At 43.4% G+C, this 24,684-nt stretch overlaps 1 protein-coding gene across 3 annotated transcripts in view; it reads left to right on the forward strand.

Annotated features, from left to right (window-relative positions):
• The window catches only part of KIAA1549L (KIAA1549 like), a 128,175-nt gene that overhangs the window by 13,217 nt on the left and 90,274 nt on the right, over window positions 1-24,684 (forward strand). For all 3 annotated transcript variants that reach the window (XM_017849748.1, XM_017849749.1, XM_017849750.1), the window contains exons 6-9: window positions 4,359-4,521; window positions 6,255-6,314; window positions 16,502-16,653; window positions 23,112-23,283. In XM_017849748.1, coding sequence (XP_017705237.1) covers window positions 4,359-4,521; window positions 6,255-6,314; window positions 16,502-16,653; window positions 23,112-23,283 — 547 coding nt within the window. The remainder of the gene's footprint in view (window positions 1-4,358; window positions 4,522-6,254; window positions 6,315-16,501; window positions 16,654-23,111; window positions 23,284-24,684) is intronic.

Below are 24,684 nucleotides of genomic sequence, written 5' to 3' on the forward strand. Positions count from 1 at the left end.
GCAATCTTGAAAAGGAAGAACTAAGTTGGAGGTCCCACACTTCCTGATTTCAATACTTACTACAAAGCTATGGTAATCAAAACAATGTGGTGCTGTCATAAAGGCAGACATTTAGACAAATGGAATAGAAGAGAGAGCCAGCCCAGAAATAAACCCTCTTGTATATGGTCAGATATTTTTTGACAAAGGTGCCAAGGCTATTCAATGGGGAAACGACAGTCTTTTTAACACATTAGGAAAACTGAATATTCACATGTGATCCCAAAAGAGTGAAGTTGGATCCTTACTTAACACCATCTACCAAAAATAACTCCAAATGGATCAAAGATCTAAATGTAAGATCTAAAACTATAGGACTTTTATAGGAAAACATAGGGGAAAAACTTCGTGACACACAGTATTTGGCAGTGATTTGTTGGACATGACACAGGCAAACAAAAGAAAAGGCAAATTAGACTTCATCAAAATTAAAACTTCTGTGCATCAAAAAACACTACCAGCAGAGTGAAAAAGCAACTCATAGAATAAATGAAAAATATTTGCAAATCATATATCTGGTAAACAGTTAATATTCAGAATATGTAGAGAATACCTACAACTCAATAATAAAAACAAAAAAAAACAAGGAATGAGCAAAAGACTTGAATAGACATTTCTCCAAAAAAGATATACAGATGACTTAAGCACATGACAAGATGCTCTATATCACTAATCATTAAAGAAATGCAAATCAAAACCATGAGATACCTATTCACATCTATTAGGATGGCTATTCTCAAAAAATAGAAAGTCCTAAGTGTTGGCGATGATGTGGAGAAATTGGAACCCTAATGCATTGCTAGTGGGAATGTCAAATAGTGCATTCCCTGTGGAAGGCAGCATGGTAGTTTCTTAAATAACTAAACTTAGAATTACCATATGGTTCAGCACTTCCATTTCTCAGTATATACCAAAAAGAATTAAAAGTAGGGACTCAAACAGGTATTTATACACCCGTGTTCATAGTAGCATTATTCACAACAGCCAAAAGGTGGAAGCAACTCATGTGTCCATTAATGAATGAGTGGATAATCAAATGGCATATATACATACAATGGAATGTTATTCAGCCTTTAAAAATGAAGGAAATAATGGATGATTGGAATGCAGAAAGATTTTAAAAAGGAAGGAAATTCTGATGCGTGCTGCAACATGGATGAACCTTGAGGACATTTTGCTAAGTGAAATAAGCCAACCACAAAAGGACAAATACTGTATGATTTCTCTTATAAAAGGTATCTAGAATTGTCAAATTAATAAGTGATTCCACTTAAAAGAGGTATCTAGAAAGTAGAGTGGTGGCTGCCAGGGGCTGTGAGGAGGGAGAAATTAGGAGTTGTTTAGTGGGTTTAGAGTTTCTGTTTCGGATGATAAAGAGGTTCTAAAGATGGATGGTGGCGATGGTTGTAACAGTGTGAATGCACTTAATGCCACTGAACTATACGCTTAAAATGGTTAAATTTTATATGTGCATTTCACCACAATAAAAAAATAATTAAAACTTAACCGGTCAAGTGTAGTATATACAGAGGCACCCACATTGCAAACTTTGTAGGTTTCCTCCGGCTCCAGTAGGATTTGAGTTTTCCTTTCATTTTGTTTTAGAGGCAGGGTCTGACTTTATCTCCCAGACTGGGGTGCAGTGGCACAATCATGGCTCACTACAGCCTCAAACTCCTGGGCTCAGGTGATCCTCCAGCCTCAGCCTCCTAAGCAGCTGGGACTACAGGCATGCAACATCATGCTTGGCAATTTTTTTCTGTTTTTTGTAGAGACAGGGTTTTGCCATGTTGCCCAGGCTGGCCTTGAACTCCTGGGGTCAAGTGGTCCATCTGCCTCGGCTTCCCAAAGTGCTGGGATTACTGGCATGAGCCACTACACGCAGCCAGGATTTGGTTTTGTTGAGAGGTAAAACATAGAATGTTCACAATAGAGATAAAGATTGAAAAGGTTTTTTTTTTGTTGTTGTTTTTTAGTTATTATTTTTTTAGGTGGCCATATGGTGAAGTTTTTTGAATTGTTCAGAAAGAAGTGCATTTCTTTTGGTACCTTCAGAAAGAATATGCTTAACCACAGGTATTCATGCCTTGGGGAGGAAGCTAAACCACATTCCAAAAATACTCCAGAGGAGAGAGTCAGAGTTGAACAGACATACTGATTCAGTTTATTGTTAGTCATAGGAATATAGGCTCTGGATTAAACAATTAAAAAGGGACCAGGTATGGTGGCTCACAATTGTAATCCCAGCACTTTGGGAGGCTGGAGTGGGTGGATCATTTGAGCCCAGGAATTTGAGACTAACCTGGGCAACAAAGTGAGATCCTGTCTCTACAAAAATGAAATAAATTAGCTGGGAGTGGTGATGTGTGCCTGTAGTCCCAGCTATCCAGGAGGCTGAGGTGGGAGGATCGCTTAAGTCTAGCAGTTCAAGGCTTCACTGAGCTACAGTGAGGTCACTGCACTTCACCCTGGGGAACAGTGTGAGACCCTGTCTCTAAACAGAGAGAGAGAGAGAGAGAGATCTTCCACTTATGGGAAAAAGTGGGAAATAAAATGAAGAGCTCTTCTCAATAGTTTCCTGGGTGATGGATTTCCTAAAAACCCTAACTTGATCATTACACATTCTATGCATGTAAGAAAATATCACATGTACGGCCTACATATAGATAAATATTATGTATCATTTTTTAAAGCCTGTAAAAAAATTTTTTAACGGGAAGGTGGCAGAGATGTTAATATCTGAACACCCAAAGGTCTAGTAAAGACAGGGTATTAGTCATTGTCCTGACAGGAAAGGGAGGGTGCACTCAAATGCAGGTGCCTTTGTAGAAAGAAGAGTGGGCAGGCTCTGGGGAAACCGCAGGAGCAGTACAGTACCCACAGCTCTGACAGCTGGGACCTGATGGGTGCAGGGTTCGAGGTTCAGCTGCCTGATGAGAGTGAGCTTTGACCCCCAAGGAGGGAGTCCTTGGCATCAATACTTTGACCTCACTCTTCTCCCTCCCTCCTATATCCTCCCAAAGGCAGTGGAGCCCATGGGGGTTGTCCGCAAGGGTCTGCCTCCAGGGGCACCAGACAGGACAGAGAGGGTGGGTGGCAGGAGGATCTGGAGAGAGAAGGGAAGGCACCCAGCACAGAAAAAGGCCTCACCAAGTTGAATGACTTCCTACTAACGATGTTTTCAAATCTCATCTGTGGGATATTTTGTTCATACATTGACCCAGAAAGCTTCATTTTCTAGCAACTGAAAAACTGGCTTAGACAAAATGTGAAAAAAAAACCATGCCATCTCATAGGATGTTTTACACATTCAATGTTGAATTAATAGACCACAAGGAAATGTAATTGCTCTCTAAAAGCATATTCTATATTTCTGAATTCCCCCCCCCCCCCCGGCCTTTTTTTTTTTTTTTTTTATTTTTTGGCAGAATCTTGCTCTGTCTCCCAGGCTGGAGTACAGTGGTACAATCTTGGCTGACTGCAACCTCTGCCTACTGGGTTCAAGCGATTCTCCTGTCTCAGCCTTCTGAGTAGCTGGGATTACAGGCACACACCCCATGCCCGGCTAATTTTTGTGTGTTTTTTTTTTTTTTAGTAGAGACGGGGTATCGCCATGTTGGCCGGGCTGGTCTTGAGCTCCTGACCTCAGGTGATCCGCCCACTTCGGCCTCCCAAGGTGCTGGGATTACAGGTGTAAACCACTGTGCCTGGCCTCTGAATTCCTTTTCTAATTAGGTTCTGTCACTCTGCCTGTGACCAGACTGGTTTTCAGCTCTGTTCGCTCCTGGTCCTTTCAACTTTCGAATTCCCTGAAAGTTTGACTCAGGCTTTCTCTGAGCAGTTGAGCCCTCTTTAAATGTAACATTGCAATGCTCTATTTTATATTTTCAGAATCGTAAAAGTAACCTAAGACTATTTAGCCCAGGAAAAGATACACATACCAGTGATTAAGAACCTGGGGTCAAACCACCTGGTTCAAATCCAGACTCCATCCTTTATTAGCCATGTGACCTCGGGTTGGTCCCTTGATCATTCTGGGCCTCAGTTTCCTCATCTGTGAAAGGGAGTCATCACTGGATACATCTCCTAGGGTTGTGGTAAGGATTAAATGAGATGAGGTGCCCTTAGCACCCTGCCTGGCACGCAGCAAGCAATCAGAAATGATGACGGTTACTCTTGTCTCTTCCTTGCTGTTTCCCTGACCCCCTTTCATTCCTTCCCTCAACTCCTGCTTAGCCTCCCCCTCCCATGGCCTCCATGAAACACACCCTGGTCTTATTTGACCTGTCTCCCTCCCCTTTCCTCCTGTGTTGATTCAGATTGTGAGCACGTCCAATGCCTCCCAGGCAGTCACCTTGGTGTACGTCGTGGGCAATCAGAGCACATTCCTCAACGGCACCGTCGCCAGCAGCCTCCTCAGCCAGCTCTCAGCTGAGCTGGTGGGATTCTACCTCACCTATCCGCCGCTCACCATTGCTGAACGTGAGTATGGCCATGCCTACGGGGACCCAAATGTTTCCGCTGGGGCCTTTCTCCATTTAGCAAACATTTATAATGCCAGGCCACATACTACCACCTTTATCATAAAGTGACAGCTAAAATATGTGACGGATTAAGGTTGAATTGAGGAAAAGTTTAGTACACATCAAAGAAAGCACTTGCTAGGTTCCTTCGTCCTTTGCATTTCTCTTATCTCATTTAATCCTTAGACCTGCCCTATAAGACATGCAAAATTAGCCCCATTTTGCAGAAGAGAAAACTGAAGCTCTAAGAGGTTTCACGAGATACCCACTCTCACTTAGCTAGTAAACCATGGGACCTGGGGTTTGAACCCAAGCAGTCTGCCTTCTCAGCTTACAATTCTGCCTGCTAGGGCAACCGATCTCTAAACAATCTGGGTTGCTATGGTTTTTCTCCCGCTTATGCCATCAGCAAACGTTCCCAGACCTTGAGGCTCGGCCCTGCCTCCAGATATCATAATGTAACTCATTTGCAGTCCATGGTGTGACTTCACTTGCTGAGGTCCCTGTAGTCTTGTGGCCTCATCTTTTTCTAATGTTTCAGTTACATAATCCTCATTACCATGCAATAGGCATAGACTTCAAAGATGCAGCAGGCTACATTTTGTATCCAAATGTTTATTTGGTAGTCAAAGGATGGAAAGGTTTGTACTCCTAAATTTAAACATTCTTACATTTCACAAAGTCGCTGGGCAAGTTTATTTTTTAATACATATTAGCAAAATTGTCCCATAATTTCTTTCTGGAGTTGTTTTTGATACTGTAAATAAACAAGATAATGTTCATGAATGTACTTAGCACATGGCAGCCACTCAGAATTTTTTTCAAATATTTGTTTAATGGCAAGCTTTTGTAAAGGTCCACATAATAAGGAAAGATGACTGGATTTTAGGGAAGAGATGATGTCATAAAAGGTGGCATTATGTCACATGTCAGCATTTTCCATCATCCTTTTATTTCTGAAAACAACGACGATTTATTGAGCACTAACCATATGCAAGGAGGCAATGTACCAATCCCTTTGCATGTATCAACTCCAGTAGGCCGCATACTTGTAAAGAAATATGGGCCTTTTGTTACAAGCATTTGGCTACTAAACTTAAGTCCTTGACATTGGAAAAATCCGAGATAATCATTCCTAACAATGTTAGTGGTCATTGATTTTTTAAGATGATTTTTTAAGAGAAAGCTCCAGCAAAGACAGGTTCCTGCCGTGGGTCTTGATAAAGAAGGTGTTCTGTTGGAACAGAAGATTTTGATGAAAAAACAGAAAGGGCAGAAACTCACAAATCCTAGAAAACTCTTCATCTACAAGTTGGACCTTTATTGAGTATTTTGGTTTTCTAAACAGTGAGATAGTTTTGGTTCGTATGTCCTGGAATCCCTAAGAATCACAAAGCAGGATTTAGCCGCTTGCTGTTTTGTCACTTATATCTGTTTTCCTTAATGAAATTTCAAATAAGCCCGGTGCCATAACGCATGCTTACAGTCCAGCTACTCAGGAGGCTTAGGTGCCATAACGCATGCTTACAGTCCAGCTACTCAGGAGGCTTAGGTGCAAGGACCAGCTGAGCCCAGGAATTCAAGAACAGCCTGGGCAACATATCAAGATCCCACCTCAAATATAACTAACTAAATCAAATGAAACAAATCAAACCTGTAAAAGTAATTGGGTATGTTTCTTATTTGTTTTAGCACTGGAATATCCCAACCTTGACATATCAGAAACAACCAGAGACTATTGGGTAATTACAGGTAATCTCTTATTTTGTTATTTCCCCTCTTCATGCTGTCAGGTTTGTTTATTTTTTTGAAAACTGTAGGCCATTCATTCATCAGATTGGCACTTTTCTTTGTTCCTATCTTTTAAGTCAGGGAGTTACTTCTACAGGACCAGAAGTGAATGGGATAAACTGAGATAAGAAAAGACACCACACTGAAGATGAATATTAGCTAAATAATTCAAAACAGCTTCAAGTCCTCACTCAGTGGCCTCCTCTTTGCAAAAAGTGACCCTATCAGAAGTTACCGTGTTAACTCAAGAAGGTCTAGGGCATTAGTTTGTAGTGAATAGTTATCAGTTTATAGATGGAAAGCCTTTTCGGACTGCCCTATAAAACCTAAATTAAAGTTAGAGGAAGGCCGGGCATGCACTTGCCTCTCCACCCTGGCACGACACACACCCACACCAATCCTGGCATGTCTTGACAGTGAGGGTGTTTGGAAGTAGAAGGGAGTTCTTCTGGCAGCGTTTTCTCTTTTGTTCCTTGACATTTTCCTGTGGATCTTTATGGAACAGCAAAAAAGTTATTCTTTGTGTTTTTCAAAAGCCAGACAGTAGTTTTGGGGATTGGAGAAACAAGGATTAAGAGCTGAAGAACAGATGTTTGTAGGAGGAATAGTGGCCAGCCTAGCCAGGAAGGAGAGGAACAGGAGGAGAAGTACATGAGGTCTACTGGCACCGCCATAACCAAGTGCCACAGACTGGGTGGCTTCAACAACAGCTGGGTCTGCTCTCAATCCTGGAGACTAGAAGTCTAAAGCCAAGGTGTTATAGGATTGGCTTCTCTGGAGACCTCTCTCCTTGGTTTAGAGATGGTCATCTTCCCCCTGCGTCGTCACATTCCCTTCCCTCTGGGTCTGTCTCTATCCTAATCTCTTCTTATAAGGACAGCATCATATTGAATTAGGGCTCCCCAATATGACCTCATTTTACCTTCATTTCCTCTTTTTTTTTTTTTTTTTTTTTTTTTTTTTTTGAGGCAGAGTTTCGTTCTCATGGCTCAGGCTGGAGTACAATGGTGCGGTCTTGGCTCACTGCAACCTCTACCTCCCAGGTTCAAGCAATTCTCCTGCCTCAGCCTCCCAAGTAGCTGGGATTACAGGCACACACCACCACACCCAGCTAATTTTTTTTGTATTTTTAGTAGAGACGGGGTTTCACCATGTTGGCCAGGCTGGTCTCAAACTCCTGACCTCAGGTGATCTGCCCGCCTTGGCCTCCCAAAGTGCTGGGACTACAGGCGTGAATCAACACACCCGCCTGACTTCATTACCTCTTTAAAGGATCTATCTCCAAATACAGTCACATTCTGAGGTACTTGGGGTTAGGGCTTCAACAGAGGAATTTGGGGGGACAAATTCCTGGGTGCAGTGGCTCACCCCTGTAATCCCAGAACTTTGGGAGGCTGAGGCAGGTGAATTGCTTGAGGTCAGGAGTTCAAAACCAACCTGACCAACATATCTACTAAAAATACACACACACGAAATTTAGCCCAGTGTGGTGGCAGGTGCCTGTGATCCCATCTACTTGGGAGGCTGAGAGGCAGGAGAATCACTTGAAACCAGGAGGCGGAGGTTGTAGTGAGTCAAGATAGTGCCACTGCACTCCAGCCTAGGCAACTGTGTGAGACTGTCTCAAAAAAAAAGGAATTGGAATTGGGGGAACACATGTCAGCCTGTAATAGGATGGAGGAAGATCCTGCACGTCATGGAAGATGTGCCTGGGTAAGCGACCTGGTCCCAAACCTCCCCTCTGTCCTCTCCCAACCACTGTCTCACTTGCGGTCCCAAGCAAGCAGCAGATGGGCTGCTGCCTGAAATACTAAAGACTGTACACCCCTGCTGGATGAAGCCTGCTCAAGAACTCTTCTAAATTGCAGAACATTGCATTTCTTTCCCCCTGTTGCAGAGCCATCGGTATGTAGAAATCATTTTACCTGCTAAGAAGGCAAGCAAAAAAACCAACTCACCGGAGTTTGTGCCCAAGAGAGAAACAGTGCTAACCCAGCAACACATTTTTGGAGCTAGCGACTTATGTAACATTTATAAAATCATGTTTTCTTTACAAGGAATGATTTTTTTTAAGATGGAGATATTCCTCCCTTCTATTAACTTTAATTGATAACACATTCACCCATCACCACAGGCTGTCCTTGACAACCTCTTGTGTCATCCTTTCTTCATCTACCCATGTCTTGCCCTGCCTCTATTTTGATAACATAACCTTAATCAAAATCTCCATTCCAGGTCTTGTTTTCAGGACTCTCCTCAGACTTAGCCCTCTGCCCACTCACTTATGAAACCCTTATTTGTTATTGCTGTTGNGGACCAGCTGAGCCCAGGAATTCAAGAACAGCCTGGGCAACATATCAAGATCCCACCTCAAATATAACTAACTAAATCAAATGAAACAAATCAAACCTGTAAAAGTAATTGGGTATGTTTCTTATTTGTTTTAGCACTGGAATATCCCAACCTTGACATATCAGAAACAACCAGAGACTATTGGGTAATTACAGGTAATCTCTTATTTTGTTATTTCCCCTCTTCATGCTGTCAGGTTTGTTTATTTTTTTGAAAACTGTAGGCCATTCATTCATCAGATTGGCACTTTTCTTTGTTCCTATCTTTTAAGTCAGGGAGTTACTTCTACAGGACCAGAAGTGAATGGGATAAACTGAGATAAGAAAAGACACCACACTGAAGATGAATATTAGCTAAATAATTCAAAACAGCTTCAAGTCCTCACTCAGTGGCCTCCTCTTTGCAAAAGTGACCCTATCAGAAGTTACCGTGTTAACTCAAGAAGGTCTAGGGCATTAGTTTGTAGTGAATAGTTATCAGTTTATAGATGGAAAGCCTTTTCGGACTGCCCTATAAAACCTAAATTAAAGTTAGAGGAAGGCCGGGCATGCACTTGCCTCTCCACCCTGGCACGACACACACCCACACCAATCCTGGCATGTCTTGACAGTGAGGGTGTTTGGAAGTAGAAGGGAGTTCTTCTGGCAGCGTTTTCTCTTTTGTTCCTTGACATTTTCCTGTGGATCTTTATGGAACAGCAAAAAAGTTATTCTTTGTGTTTTCAAAAGCCAGACAGTAGTTTTGGGGATTGGAGAAACAAGGATTAAGAGCTGAAGAACAGATGTTTGTAGGAGGAATAGTGGCCAGCCTAGCCAGGAAGGAGAGGAACAGGAGGAGAAGTACATGAGGTCTACTGGCACCGCCATAACCAAGTGCCACAGACTGGGTGGCTTCAACAACAGCTGGGTCTGCTCTCAATCCTGGAGACTAGAAGTCTAAAGCCAAGGTGTTATAGGATTGGCTTCTCTGGAGACCTCTCTCCTTGGTTTAGAGATGGTCATCTTCCCCTGCGTCGTCACATTCCCTTCCCTCTGGGTCTGTCTCTATCCTAATCTCTTCTTATAAGGACAGCATCATATTGAATTAGGGCTCCCCAATATGACCTCATTTTACCTTCATTTCCTCTTTTTTTTTTTTTTTTTTTTTTCTTTTCTTTTTTTGAGGCAGAGTTTCGTTCTCATGGCTCAGGCTGGAGTACAATGGTGCGGTCTTGGCTCACTGCAACCTCTACCTCCCAGGTTCAAGCAATTCTCCTGCCTCAGCCTCCCAAGTAGCTGGGATTACAGGCACACACCACCACACCCAGCTAATTTTTTTTGTATTTTAGTAGAGACGGGGTTTCACCATGTTGGCCAGGCTGGTCTCAAACTCCTGACCTCAGGTGATCTGCCCGCCTTGGCCTCCCAAAGAGCTGGGACTACAGGCGTGAATCAACACACCCGCCTGACTTCATTACCTCTTTAAAGGATCTATCTCCAAATACAGTCACATTCTGAGGTACTTGGGGTTAGGGCTTCAACAGAGGAATTTGGGGGGACAAATTCCTGGGTGCAGTGGCTCACCCCTGTAATCCCAGAACTTTGGGAGGCTGAGGCAGGTGAATTGCTTGAGGTCAGGAGTTCAAAACCAACCTGACCAACATATCTACTAAAATACACACACACGAAATTTAGCCCAGTGTGGTGGCAGGTGCCTGTGATCCCATCTACTTGGGAGGCTGAGAGGCAGGAGAATCACTTGAAACCAGGAGGCGGAGGTTGTAGTGAGTCAAGATAGTGCCACTGCACTCCAGCCTAGGCAACTGTGTGAGACTGTCTCAAAAAAAAAGGAATTGGAATTGGGGAACACATGTCAGCCTGTAATAGGATGGAGGAAGATCCTGCACGTCATGGAAGATGTGCCTGGGTAAGCGACCTGGTCCCAAACCTCCCCTCTGTCCTCTCCCAACCACTGTCTCACTTGCGGTCCCAAGCAAGCAGCAGATGGGCTGCTGCCTGAAATACTAAAGACTGTACACCCCTGCTGGATGAAGCCTGCTCAAGAACTCTTCTAAATTGCAGAACATTGCATTTCTTTCCCCTGTTGCAGAGCCATCGGTATGTAGAAATCATTTTACCTGCTAAGAAGGCAAGCAAAAAAACCAACTCACCGGAGTTTGTGCCCAAGAGAGAAACAGTGCTAACCCAGCAACACATTTTGGAGCTAGCGACTTATGTAACATTTATAAAATCATGTTTTCTTTACAAGGAATGATTTTTTTTAAGATGGAGATATTCCTCCCTTCTATTAACTTTAATTGATAACACATTCACCCATCACCACAGGCTGTCCTTGACAACCTCTTGTGTCATCCTTTCTTCATCTACCCATGTCTTGCCCTGCCTCTATTTTGATAACATAACCTTAATCAAAATCTCCATTCCAGGTCTTGTTTTCAGGACTCTCCTCAGACTTAGCCCTCTGCCCACTCACTTATGAAACCCTTATTTGTTATTGCTGTTGGTGTTCAGAATAAACAGTGGCTTCCATCACTGTGTTTAGGGCTAGCTGGATCAGTTGGTTAGTGCTTGGGAAGGGCTGGAACCAGGTCTCAGTATGATCATCCTGCCTTCCCTTTGACAACTGTGACCACCTTCTGAACCCCTGGGTAGCCACCAACCAACCTGCCCCATAATTTACCAAAAGGGTAGGAGATGGGGACCTATGAGGCTTTGTTCAGCCCTTACCCCCAGACACACCTCACAGGCTTTCTGTCTTCTGCTCATTTCTAACAGCCAAGAGGATTTGGAGCCAATTCTCTTTTCTGTAGTTTGTATTATAAAAGCCTGACATAGGCCAGGCGCGGTGGCTCAAGCCTGTAATCCCAGCACTTTGGGAGGCCGAGACGGGCAGATCACGAGGTCAGGAGATCAAGACCATCCTGGCTAACACGGTGAAACCCCGTCTCTACTGAAAATACAAAAAACTAGCCGGGCGAGGTGGCGGGCGCCTGTAGTCCCAGCTACTCGGGAGGCTGAGGCAGGAGAATGGCGTGAACCCAGGAGGCGGAGCTTGCAGTGAGCTGAGATCCGGCCACTGCACCCCAGCCTGGGCGACAGAGCGAGACTCCGTCTCAAAAAAAATAAATAAATAAAAAATAAAAGCCTGACATGTTTTCATCTGTTTTCCAACTAAACTTATATTAAATAGGTTTTTGCAAACTGTACATACTTCTGCCTCAGAGGGTGGGTCCCTTCTTGATGGAAAATCATTGGCTGAAAGTGACTCCTGAAGTCTCTTTACAGAGAACCTGGAGGCTACCCTGCCACTCAGGGGTCCTGCAGTAAAGTTTGTATATATGAGGCAAGATAGAAATGTGCAGATTCAATATTGCTGCCAGACAGAGGGGAGAGCCCATTTCAGGCTTATCCATCTGCCTTTATTTCACCCGCCAGAGGCAAAATATCCCAGATCCAGCAACGGAAAAATTTCTTCTGATCTCAGCTCTGCCATTTTCTAACCTAGTATGTCCTTGAGCTGAAGCCACTCGGGCCATGTGGACTTCACATTCTCCTTTTTTGGGGGGAGGGAGAAGTATTAGCTGAGCATTAAGATTCTTTCAGTGCTAAATTGTAGGATCCATCCGCAAATAAAACAATTTAGCCTGAGTACAGAAGGCTGAACCAGGCTCCATCACTTGAGTTGTAGAGCCCAATGTGATTGTGAATAAAGAAGTAATAAGAGAACAGTGATGTGAAAGTCATTGAATCTTCTGGACAAAGCTCCTTTGAACACAGCTGGGGACGTGCCCAACTCCTCTAAGTTGAGTCAGTGGTGGCCAAGGCTGGGGGGTCAGGGCCCTGACTGTTGTGCTAGGGGGCTGGTGTCTTTTATCTGCGCCAGGTCGAGCTTCTGTGGTTCTGTGGTTTCTGTGTCTCTGCGAGAGAGAGGGGTACATGTCCCTTTCTGCTGCCTTCCAGGTGGACAGGGAGGGCTAAGGAGCCTGAGCCTGCCACATTTTTCAGGGAAAAGGGGAGGAGCCATGTCCTGGGACACATTTCCATGCCTTACAGGTGTTTTCTTCCTCTGTGTTTAGCAAAGAAGGGGCACATTGTAACAACAGCAGCTACCATTTATTGCTGTTTCATCAAGGCCTTAATGATAGCACCAGGCTAGAAGCATTTTTTATTGAATTATCTTTTCTTAACAATGACATGATCAGTAGTAGATTATGATGCCTGTGTTTTCAAATGAGGAACTGAGGCATAGAGAAACTCAGCAACTTGCCTGAGAATAGTCAGGAAGGGGAAGCCAGGAGGCAGACTCAGGGCCCTGCCTCCAACTCCAGCTCTTCCCCAGCTGCCCCCTAAGAAGGACACATTCTCTTTGCCAAGAGTGGTGACGAAGCTGTGGAGATTGTCCAGTTGATACCCTGTAACTCTGTGGGAGACTCCCACAGCCTCCGCTACTTCCCTGGAGGCTTTTCTTTTTTTCAGAAAAATTTTTATTGGCTGGGTGTGTTGGCTCACACCTGTAATCGCAGCACTTTGGGAGGCTGAGATGGGAGGATTGCTTGAGTCCAGGAGTTTGAGACCAGTCTGGGCAACATAGTGAGACCTCATCTCTACAAAAACAAAAAATAGCTGGTGTGGTGGCTCATGCCTGCAGTCCAGGCTACTTGGAGGCTGAGGCTGGAGGATTGCTTGAGCTCAGGAGGTTGAAGCTGCAGAGTCGTGATCCTGTCACTGCATTCCAGCCTGGGCAACAGAGAGAAACCCTACCTCAAAAGAAAAAAGAAAACAATTTTATTGTAAAATATAACTCACATAAAAGTTACCATTTTGAACATTTTTAAGTGTGCAATTCAGTGGGATCAAGTATATCCACAATATTGTACAACCACCACTGCTATTTCCAGAACTTTTTTGTCCCCTGGAGGCTTTTGACTATTCTCTGTATTTGATGTCTGCCTTTGAAGCGTCACCAAGATTCCCATGAAATAATCCTCGATGACACCTCTTGACTGTCCTCTCACTCTCTCACTCTTGGCCAGTGGTCAGGAGAGGACAACTTAGAAGTAATACTTCAGTCATTTGATCTATTATTTTGCTAGAGGGGCCATCTTTGAACTAGCAACTACGTGGGCTTTTCTGTCTGGGGACAAGAGATGGGCCAGCCCTTCCGTGATCTGATAGCTGTGTCATGAGGGACTCCGGGGGTCCTCTGGGACCTGACACAGTGGGAACAGCACAACTCTTTGTCTTATGAATTTGCAGGAATTTGGCTGATGCATGAGCTGGGAGTGTCTCACCAGGGCCCTAGAAAGAGAAAAAGAACTGCTTTATACCCTCCAGGGGGATTATTTGGCATTCATGGCTTCAAAGAAGTAATTTCAGAGACTTAGCTATGGGGTTTCTTTCTCGCTTGATCTATTTAAACATCATTCTCTGTATCCACTGTCGGCGGTTATCTGGCTTGTATGAAATGTGATCATTAGTGTCGGCTGCTGGTGGCCCCCTGTTGTACTGCATGCCATAACATTCTTCACATCCAAGCTATTTCCATATCGTGGTAGGTGGATGGGAATGTTGATCCTTGGATGGGCTCTGGTAGAACAAACTCTATTAAATGAAAAATCTCATCTTCCCAACCCTTGCAAGTTTTGGTCTCTTTAAGAAAATGAGATTTGTTTTCACATTTTAATTTTAAACATGACTATGTTTGAAGGCAGCCTTTGTGTATTTGGGGTGAAGTATGTTTCCCAAAGGATGTGGAACAAGAACTGGACTTTGGCGGTAGACAGAAAAAGGGAGTTGCCCTGATAGTAAGTGAACACAGCAGTCCTAGAACAGCCCTAGTGGTCCTGAAAACCGTCCTCCTTGCATTGGCCATGGCTGAAACCATCATTCATGCTGTACCTGTTGACCACGGATGCCCTGGCTATAGATGAAGCCTAACGGTGGAGAAAGGATGGGAAAGAATGGTGTGCCCTTTACCTTCCTCACAGCAGGCAATGTTCTAAGCCGCTTCACATATCCTGTCTCATTTAAACCCTAGAACTCACTGGGCTTATGTTGGCTGTGATGTATGTGGGGAAAAGAAAGATCAAACTGTTACTGTGTCTATGTAGAAAGAAGCAGACATAAGAGACTCCATTTTGTTCTGTACTAAGAAAAATTCTTCTGCCTTGAGATGCTGTTAATCTGTAATCCTAGCCTCAACCCTGTGCTCTCAGAGACATGTGCTGTGTTGACTCAAGGTTTAGTGGATTTAGGGATATGCAGAACGTGCTTTGTTAAAAAAGTGCTTAAAGGCAGTATGCTTGTTAAAAGTCATCACCATTCTCTAATCTCAAGTACCCAGGGACACAGTACACTGCGGAAGGCCACAGGGACCTCTGCCTAGGAAAACCAGGTATTGTCCAAGGTTTCTCCCCATGTGATAGCCTGAGAGATGGCCTCCTGGGACCTGACCATCCCCAGCCCGACACCCGTAAAGGGTCTGTGCTGAGGAGGATTAATAAAAGAGGAAGGCCTCTTTGCAGTTGTGATAAGAGGAAGGCATCTGTTTCCTGCTAGTCTCTGGGCAATGGAATGTCTCAGTGTAAAACCCGATTGTATGTTCTATTTACTGAGATAGGAGAAAACCGCCTTAAGGCTGGAGGTGACACATGCTGGCGCCAATACTGCTCTTTAATGCACCGAGATGTTTATGTACATGCACATCAAAGCACGGCACCTTTTCTTAACCTTGTGTATGACACAGAGACCTTTGTTTACATGTTTTCCTGCTGACCCTCTCCTCACTATTACCCTATTGTCCTGCCACATCCCCCTCTCCGAGATGGTAGAGATAATGATCAATAAATACTGAGGGAACTCAGAGACCAGTGCTGGAGCGTGTCCTCAGTAGCTGAGCACCGGTCCCTTGGACCCACTTTTCTTTCTCTATACTTTGTCTCTGTATCTCTTTCTTTTCTCAGTCTCTTGTCCCACCTGACAAGAGTGGGACGAGAAAGGCCCACAGGTGTGAAGGAGCAGGCCACCCCTTCAATGTACACTTTCTTACTGCCTTTTTACAGAAAAGGACTTGGACTCAGGGCCAGTGGCTTGCCTGAGGTCCCTGAATTGACAAGTGCCATAAGAGATGGCCCACTCTTTCCATTCAGCCATCCTCTTCTTGAATGAGAGAGCTTCTGAGGGGTCTGGGTAGCTTTAGGGTGGGCATTCAAAGGACTCCACAGAGGAGGCAGAGATGAGGACATTGCACAGAGTAGTCTGCCCAGATATAAGGGATTGAGTTGCAAGATGGAGCTCAGATTCCTCAGCAAAGCTGTCGACAAGGCAGAAAAAAACAGGAATAGCTCTGAGCCAGACCTTGAGTGGAAACTAGCAAAAATACCCATTAACCATACCTACAGCTGTGCTGTGTTCCCATGTGGACTTTTAGCAACACAGATAATCATCTTAGGTGAAGTTTGAGTTAAATACAGCAACATTAGCAATGTCACAGCTCACAGAGCAAAGAGCCGAGTCTCTGAAGTTACACAGTCTGGCTTGGGTTTGGACCCTGACTCTGCTGGTTGCTAGCTGTGTGACCTCAGACAAGTCACTTAATCTTTTCAGCATCTATAACATGTGGATAATGATTGTCATGGGGCTGTCGTGAAGGTGAAATGGGGTAAGGATGGCCAGGCCCTAACATGAGGTAGGACACAGTGGCTCTTGGTGGCCTGTGCAGGGTCAGTGGTGCTTGTGCTTACTGAATCAGCAGAAAACCTGCCTGCTGAGCCTCTCATCTGCCTTCTGCATCCTCAGTGCTACAGGGTGTGGACAATTCGCTGGTGGGCCTGCACAACCAGAGCTTTGCCCGGGTCATGGAGCAGCGCCTGGCCCAGCTATTCATGATGTCCCAGCAACAAGGCCGGCGGTTTAAACGTGCCACCACCCTGGGAAGCTACACTGTGCAGGTAGGTGTATACAGAACCACTGGGGTTTTCTAATAACGGGGGGTGGAGAGGGGGGAGTGTGCTTCCTGAGACTAAATAAGTCAGTGTGTGTAGAGGAGCATCCATGCTGCAAACTGACTAAGCCGTTTTATCAATGCTGCTGTTAGGTTTTGGGAATTGATGGTCATAACCATCACAAACATGAAGGAGGGTGAGAGTCTGCTGCTCTTCCAACATTGTCACTAACTAGGTTATAACACAAGGAAGTCTCAGTACAAAATCCGTACTCTGGCAGATATTTTTGAAACAAAAAATTCTTGGTGAGCAAGGACAGACTCATCATCGGCTTGTTCAGTAAGCTCAGTGAAGTCCCAGCTCTCTGTCCTTTTAGACCCTTTCACCTCCATTCCTCTGAATGGCAGATGCACCATTATTCCAGAGACAGGATTCTGTTACCTGTGTGTAGTCAGTTTCAACAAACAGAACCCTCCAAGCTTATAGTGGACACCTGGCGATGTAGAGATTTAGGCTGGAGGAGTATAGCGACACTAGCTGTATCCAGCCCACATCCCCTTACCGTTTCTGTGCATTCCAGTTGGAGTTCCAACAGTCAGCCTCTGAATCTTTTTCAGAGGGCTACTTTTGAGATGTCAAAATCTGCTTTGCCCATGCCATGCTGGTCAGAAGTGCCTGGGAATTACCAGAGTTATAAATAACCTGGTTCTCTCACTTCTTGGCTGGGAGAATTCTGAAATGTATGTTTTAGATCATTTTCAAAGCTTTCCCATAGAATTAAGCTTTAGTCATTGACTGCGGTAACTGGCTTAATAACGCACCCCTCATAGGCTCCTTCCCATTCCTGTATTACCTCCTCATCTTCCTGCCAGTTCGTTGCACCTCTCAGATAAACTAGAAGCACTCAGCTCTTCTCAGGGTCTGCTTCTGAGGGCACCCAATCAAGGCAGTAGCCATCCCCAGGAGTAGAGATTCTAAACCTCTCTAGATACTTTAGCCAGTTCCTGCAAGAATGAGAACCGCTCTGGTGTATTCTAGCCAGGTCTACCTATCTTGAATTGTACTGTCACCACTGAGAACTCACGTCTAACTTTTTGTTAACTAAGTTGTTGCGCTAATTAACAAAGCCCTGTTAGCATGATGTCAAATTAGAGAAGCACTGCTGGTAGCTGCCTTTGGAATGGGGACTTCCTTACTGGGATCAAGCAGACTACCCCTGGCATGTGAACCCCTGATTGATGATTGACCACATCTCGGGTGTAACTGAACCATAGCACACATGCATAGTATCACACTGTCTATGAGTAAGCATTTCAAAGGAAATTGCAGCCATTAGCATAGTCTGCGTGCAAATCCTGTCCCCAGGCAATCTTGAAAGTATAAACAACCCATCTTAATGAACACACTTCCCTGCATGAGTCATTGTCATGCCCCTGATGGAGACTCCAGGTCCCTCCATTCGCAGTTGGTGAATTTGGCCCTTTGTCCTATTGGATGTTGCTTTGGTTCTAAAAGTCTTTGTGGTCTGGGATGACCTTATCACTAGGTAAAGTGATGGTTAAACTCGCATGTCAGGTTTGTGATTTCTCCTTTGTAGGTTCCATGTGAGCTCTATAATTTCCACTCTTCCAAATGATAGGAAGAAAGTCACTGGTGCTCAGATAATGGAACTGGGATTTGCATCAGCCAAAGGGGATAAGGGGCCACTCTACAACCCTGGTGTTATTTGTAAACCTAAGAAATCTAACACATTTTGCATGCCAAAGGGCCCAGAGAGGTGCTGTTTCTCTTTTTTTTTTTTTTTTTTTTTGAGACAGAGTTTCGCTCTGTTGTCCAGGCTGGAGTGCAGTGGCACAATATTGGCACACTGCAACCTCTGCCTCCCGGGTTCAAGCAATTCTCCTGCCTCAGCCTCCTGAATGACTGGGATTACAGGTGTGCGCCACCATGCCTAGCTAATTTTTGTATTTTTAGTAGAGACGGGATTTCACCATGCTGGTCAGGCTGGTCTCAAACTCCTGACCTCATGATCCGCCCGCCTCAGCCTCCCAAAGTGCTGGGGTTACAGGTGTGAGCCACCACACCCAGCCCTCTCTCATTTCTTCTAAGAGCTCAGTGCACTTGGCCCCTTTAGCTGCCTGGAAAGTCTGAGAGAAGCAGGTGGGGGTTTATTTCTGCAAATCCCTAATTTACAGAGGGTGTAGATCATCTTGTAACATACTCTTAAAGAAATCTTGGCAGGAAGAATTTGCTATTAAGTTGAAATTGAGAGAAGCTATTAGATATTTGAATGGTCACTCAACTTCTACCAGATTCTACTAACACTTTCCCCACCTCCTTTTCCACTAGGGAAAGGAATAACATGCCACAGTTTCCCCCAAAAAATTCACTCTGTGTGGCTTACAATATGCTTCTACCCTGAAGCCTTTCTTCTGGGCTTAGATCATTTTAAAAGATGAGCTACCCTCATGAATATGGAGATTTAACTGTCTAGAATCTAAAGATATTTCCCTAGTTGACATATTTGGAAAACTGAGGCCTGAGAGGAAACATATGACCACTAAAATTTTTTAAATATTCGACTTAATTTGTAACCGAAGTAAGGCAAGTTTTAACTACCACAAGATGCCATTTTCACCTACCAAAGATTAGTAAAATGCTACGATCCAGTATTGATGAATGTGCAGCAAAAAGGGCACTTTCAAACACAGCAATTGGGTATGACTTTTCTGGAGGGAAAATGAGGAATTTAGACAAGAAACTTTTAGATGATCACAAACTGACTCCTAGAAATTCATCTCAGCCAGGCACAGTGGCTCACGCCTGTAATCCCAGCAATTTGGGAGGCTGAGGCGGGTGGATCACGAGATCAAGAAATGGAGACCATTCTGGCCAACATGGTGAAACTCCATCTCTACCAAAAATACAAAAATTAGCTGGGCATGGTGGTGCATGCCTGTACTCCCAGCTACTCAGGAGGCTGAGGCAGGAGAATCACTTGAACCCAGGAGGTGGAGGTTGTAGTGAGCCGAGATCGTGTCACTGCACTCCAGCCTAGTGACAGAGCAAGACTCTGTCTCAAAAAAGAAAAGAAAAGAAATTAATCTTGAGGACAAGGACACACAGGTGAACACAAAGACAAAAGAGTAAGGATAGTGTTTCCCAGAGAGTGTCTAGAAAGTGATTAGGCCATTCTTGCATTGCTATAAAGAAATATCTGAGACTGCGTACTTTATAAGAAAAGAGGTTTAACTGGCTCATGGTTCTGCAGGCTGTATAGGAAGCATAGTGTTAGCATCCGCTTCTGGAAAGGCCTAAGGAAGCTTCGAGCATGGCAGAAGATGAAAGGGGAGCAGGTCTTACATGGCAGGAGCAGAAGCAAGAAAGAGGGTGAGGGGAGGTGCCACACACATTAAACAACCAGATCTCAAAAGAACTCATTCACTACTGCGAGGACAGCACCAAGCCATGAGGGAGCTGCCTCCATGACCCAAATACCTCCCTCCAGGACCCACCTCCAACATTGGGAATACACAATTCAACATGAGATTTGGAGGGGACATATAATTTGTACTATATCATGAGCTTATCAAGTGTTCTTGGGAAAAGGGGCTCTCTGGCCAAATCGGTTTGGGCAAGGCTGCATTTTAAAGCCCCTTCTTGAAGAGTCCCAAAGCCTATTTGCATACCAAAGCTCTAAAAAGACCTGAAGTAAAGACATCTCCTTAATTTTCTTCAACATACTGGTTTCCAAGTTTAAATGTCATAAAGCCCTTGTTTTTAAGTAATATCTGTATATTCCCAACATTTTATTATGAACTTTTTTTTTTTTTTTTTTTTTTTTGAGATAAAGTCTCGCTCTATCACCCAGGCTGGAGTGCAGTGGTGTGAGCTTGGCTCACTGCAGCCTCCACCTCCCAGGTTCAAGTGATTCTCCTGCCTCAGCCTCCTGAGTAGCTGGGAGTACAGGCACGCACCACCATGCCCAGCTAATTTTTGTATTTTTAGTAGAGATGGGGTTTTGCTGTGTTAGTCATGGTGGTCTCAAACTCCTGACCTCAAGTGATCCACCCACCTTGGCCTCCGAAAGTGCTGAGATTACAGACACGAGCCACTGTGCCTGGCCAACAGTTTCAAACTTGTAGAACAGTTGATAAAATTATAGTCAACACACATATCACTATCTAGATTTTACAATTGACATTATACTGTTACTATTTTATATTTGATTACATATATCATTTCCAAACACTTCCATAAGGTTTTCTTAACATACATTTTCACATACTTCTAAATCATAGATTGATTTTGACATTCTAGCATTTCATATAAATGGAATTCTACAGTACATACTCTTTTGTATAAATCTTTTTTGACACAGTGTGGTGTTTTGACATTCATCCATGTTGTTATGTTATTCAGTAGTTTATTCAAAATTTTTTTGCTGAATAATATTCTCTTGTATGAATATACTACAGTTTGTTTATCTGTTCTTCTGTTGATGTATACCTGGGCTTTTCCAGTTTGTAGCTATTAAACAAGGCTGCTGTGAACATTCTTCCACAAGTCCTTTTGTGACCACATGGCTTTCACTCATCTTAGGTATATAGGCTGGAATTGCTGGTTCATAGGGTTGGTGTGCATTAGTTCTATAGGAAACTGCCAGACCTTTCTCCAAAGTGGTTGCACCATTTGCACTCCCACCAAACAGACAGGTGTTCCAGTTGCTTCACTTCCTCATCAACACTTGGTGTTGTCAGTTCTTACTTTAGCCATTCTGGTGGGTATAGAGTGGTCTTTTGTGGCTTCAATTTCAGTTTCCCCATTGAGCATTTTTATGTGCTTATTGGTTATTCAGACATCTTCCTTTGTGAAGTGTCTGATCAGCTCTTTTGCCCCCATTTTCTATTGGGTTGTAATAATATCTATTTTTTAATTGTTATGTATAGCATACACACAAAACAGTATAAGAAAGATGCAGAGTTTAAAGGACACTAATAAAAAGAATCCACAACCTGAAGGGTAAGAACATTACCCTTACCTTATCCCAAAAGCCTTTTACATGTCTTCTCTGAGTTTAGAGTGAATCTGAATTTTGTATTAAATCATTGCCATATTTTTTGTATAGATTTTACTACCCATGCCTGTATCTCTAAATAGTGTATTATGTAGTTTTGCTTAATTTTTAACTTTATGTTTTGTGACTTGTTCCTTTTACTCAACATCAGGCTTTTGTATTCATCCATAATGATATGAATAACCATAGTTCATTCATTTTCACCACTACACAATAGTATTTCATCGTTTGAGTATACAATAGCTCATTATCCAACCTATTATTAACAACTTTTAATTTTAGTCTTTTACTGTTATAAACAATGTTGCCATAAACATTTTTGTAATATCTTTAAATATCCTGTGAAATTCATAATCTGTAATATATAAACTTTGGAAAATACTATACTATTTATGATTTGTTAATTATAACTGCAAAAAGTTGATAACCAAATGTTCAATAATCAAGGGTTAGTTTGATTCACCAGGCATGCATACAGTAGAATACTATGTAGGTATTGAAACTTAAGTTTTAGTATTTGTGATTATCAATTGTTAATTACAGTAGTAAAAAATTAGTAACAATCTAAATGTTTAATAATAAAAGATCATTTAAATAAGTTTATGAGGTATGCATCAGAATACCATGTAAAAATAAACGTTTATGCTTTTGTTATATTTAAGGTCCTTTAAAGATGCAAGTAAAAATTGCAAGATATTGTATATAGACTATGATAAATAATTTTGTAAACTAATAAGGAAAAGGGTTGTGTGGGCAGGAACAAAGAATGGAAGCAAATACTCTCTAATGGCAACAGTAATTAGCTTGTGATAGAAGGATTACAGATTGTTTTTATTTCATTTCTTGATTTTCCCACATTTTCAAATTTTCTTATAGTCAATATGTATAACTTTTAGAGAAAAAAAAGCAAAACCATTATTTTAGAAAAAGAACATAGGGTTTCCAAGTAGTGCTTTTATCAGAGATCTTTTGAATTGCAGACATATAAGTTCATTTTTCTCCCTCTCTGGCAATTGCAGATGTTTGAAATTAACAGTCCTGTTTGAGAATAACCTAACATGCCCTGAATTAAATGCAGAGGCCTATTTTCAAATGAGGCCAGAGTTCTGTGGATGCTGGGAGACATCACTATCCTGTGTTTTCTTCTCCAACCGCAAACTGTTCTTTCCAGATGTTCATATTTTGCAAACCCTTTTTTCTCCTCCCAGTCTCCTGCTCCAGCAAGAGCAGGCTTCTTGAGAGGCTATATATAAGGAGGTATGCAAAGGTTGGCGTCTAGCCACAGAAGCCTTCAGCAGTCGGGAGAGGAACATCTGCTGATCACCTGGGTGATTGCAGGGTCCGTGCAAGATGCCCTGCAAACACCCGGCCTCTCTTTTTCCGAAAGATGGTGAAAATGCAGCGTGTCCCAGGCCCGAAGGACCCAGCGGAGCTGACTTACTACACCCTGTACAACGGGAAGCCTTTGCTGGGAACCGCAGCTGCCAAGATCCTGAGCACCATTGATTCCCAAAGGATGGCCTTGACCCTGCACCACGTTGTCCTTCTGCAAGCCGACCGTAAGGGGATGGTCTTTTTATTCAGTCTTTATAATGCCATTAAATGTTTCCTGAAAATCAAAATGATTCCCCAAACTCATGTTAATGGTCTCAGAGCTAAACATATTTGTATTCTGGAAGGGTCTTAAATCAATCAGCTATGTTTCTGTGTTGTTTCAAGCAATAAGGGATATGTTTTGGATATTGGAAGGATGGCAATGATATTACTTTGCCCCCAAGTCCTACCCACCCTTCTTCCTTAGCATAATCTAGTGAACAGCCATGAAAATCACTGTAGCTGAGTTTATTTTTGTATGCCAGGGGGATTAAAGATAATTTGACTTAACAAACATTTATAAAGTTCTACATGAAGTCGCTTAGTGCTGGAGGATGTATGGAAGTGGGTGAGACCTGGCTTCTGCCCTTAAGGAGCAGGGAGACTTAATGCAGGTGCAATGGCACATAACACAGGAAAGTGCTGCAAAAGGCAGTGTGTGATACAGGGTCAGCAGAGGGAGGGTTTGCTTCGAAGGGGCATCTGGAAAGGGTGAGCAGAGGAAGGATGTTAAAAATAATAGCTGTCTCTTTGAATACCCTCCCCTGTGGCAGCTGCTATGCTAGTTACTTCACCTAGATTTTCTCACTTTCTATTCTCATTGGGGCAGTGTTTACTCAGATCTAAACCACAGGAAAGGAAACCAAGTCTCAGAAAAATGAAATAACCTGCTTGGCATCACAGAACAAGGGCTTAGGTGGCTGGGATATTAATCTACATCTGTCTGTCTGTCTGACTTTGAACCTGTGTTCTTAACTACATGACACTTGAAGATTTCAGCAGAGGGAGAAGAGGGTGTGCATATTCCAGAAAGAGAGGGCAGCATGAGCGAAAGAATGGAGGTGAAAAGCACCAGGTGTGCTTGAAAAGTAGTTCAGGTTGCCTGGGGCGCCGACACCCATGGAAGAGTTAATGGAATTGGAAAGGTGTATTGATCCGGAGACTAAGGCCTTGAATGACAGGGAAGGAGACAGTACACACTCTGATCAGCTGTGGGGTGCTGATGAAGATTTCTGAGCTAAGGAGTAATATCATTGGAACTGCCCATTTTTAGGAAACTTAATTGGTCAGCAGTGTCCAGGATGGGAGCAGACAGAAAGTGTCAGGACTGGTGAGGAGGCTCTATGGCGTCCCAGGCATTGGGAACCCAAACAAAAGCTATAAAGAGAGTAAGGGAAGGGGAAAGGGTGTGAAGGTGAGAGATTGGGTGGTAGAAATGTTAGTATTTGGCAGCATACTGAGCGTGAAGGCAGGAAAGGTCATCTCCCGTAGGTTTGCTTTCCTAGCTTATGTCTGTGCTCTCCAAGTCCCTGACACCTGGCTCTTGGTCTTCCTCTCCTGCTCAGCTCTTGTCTTCATCCAGTTTA

The sequence above is a fragment of the Rhinopithecus bieti genome, unplaced genomic scaffold, assembly GCF_001698545.2.
Source record: "Rhinopithecus bieti isolate Rb0 unplaced genomic scaffold, ASM169854v2 scaffold_32083, whole genome shotgun sequence".
Classification (NCBI taxonomy): domain Eukaryota; kingdom Metazoa; phylum Chordata; class Mammalia; order Primates; family Cercopithecidae; genus Rhinopithecus; species Rhinopithecus bieti.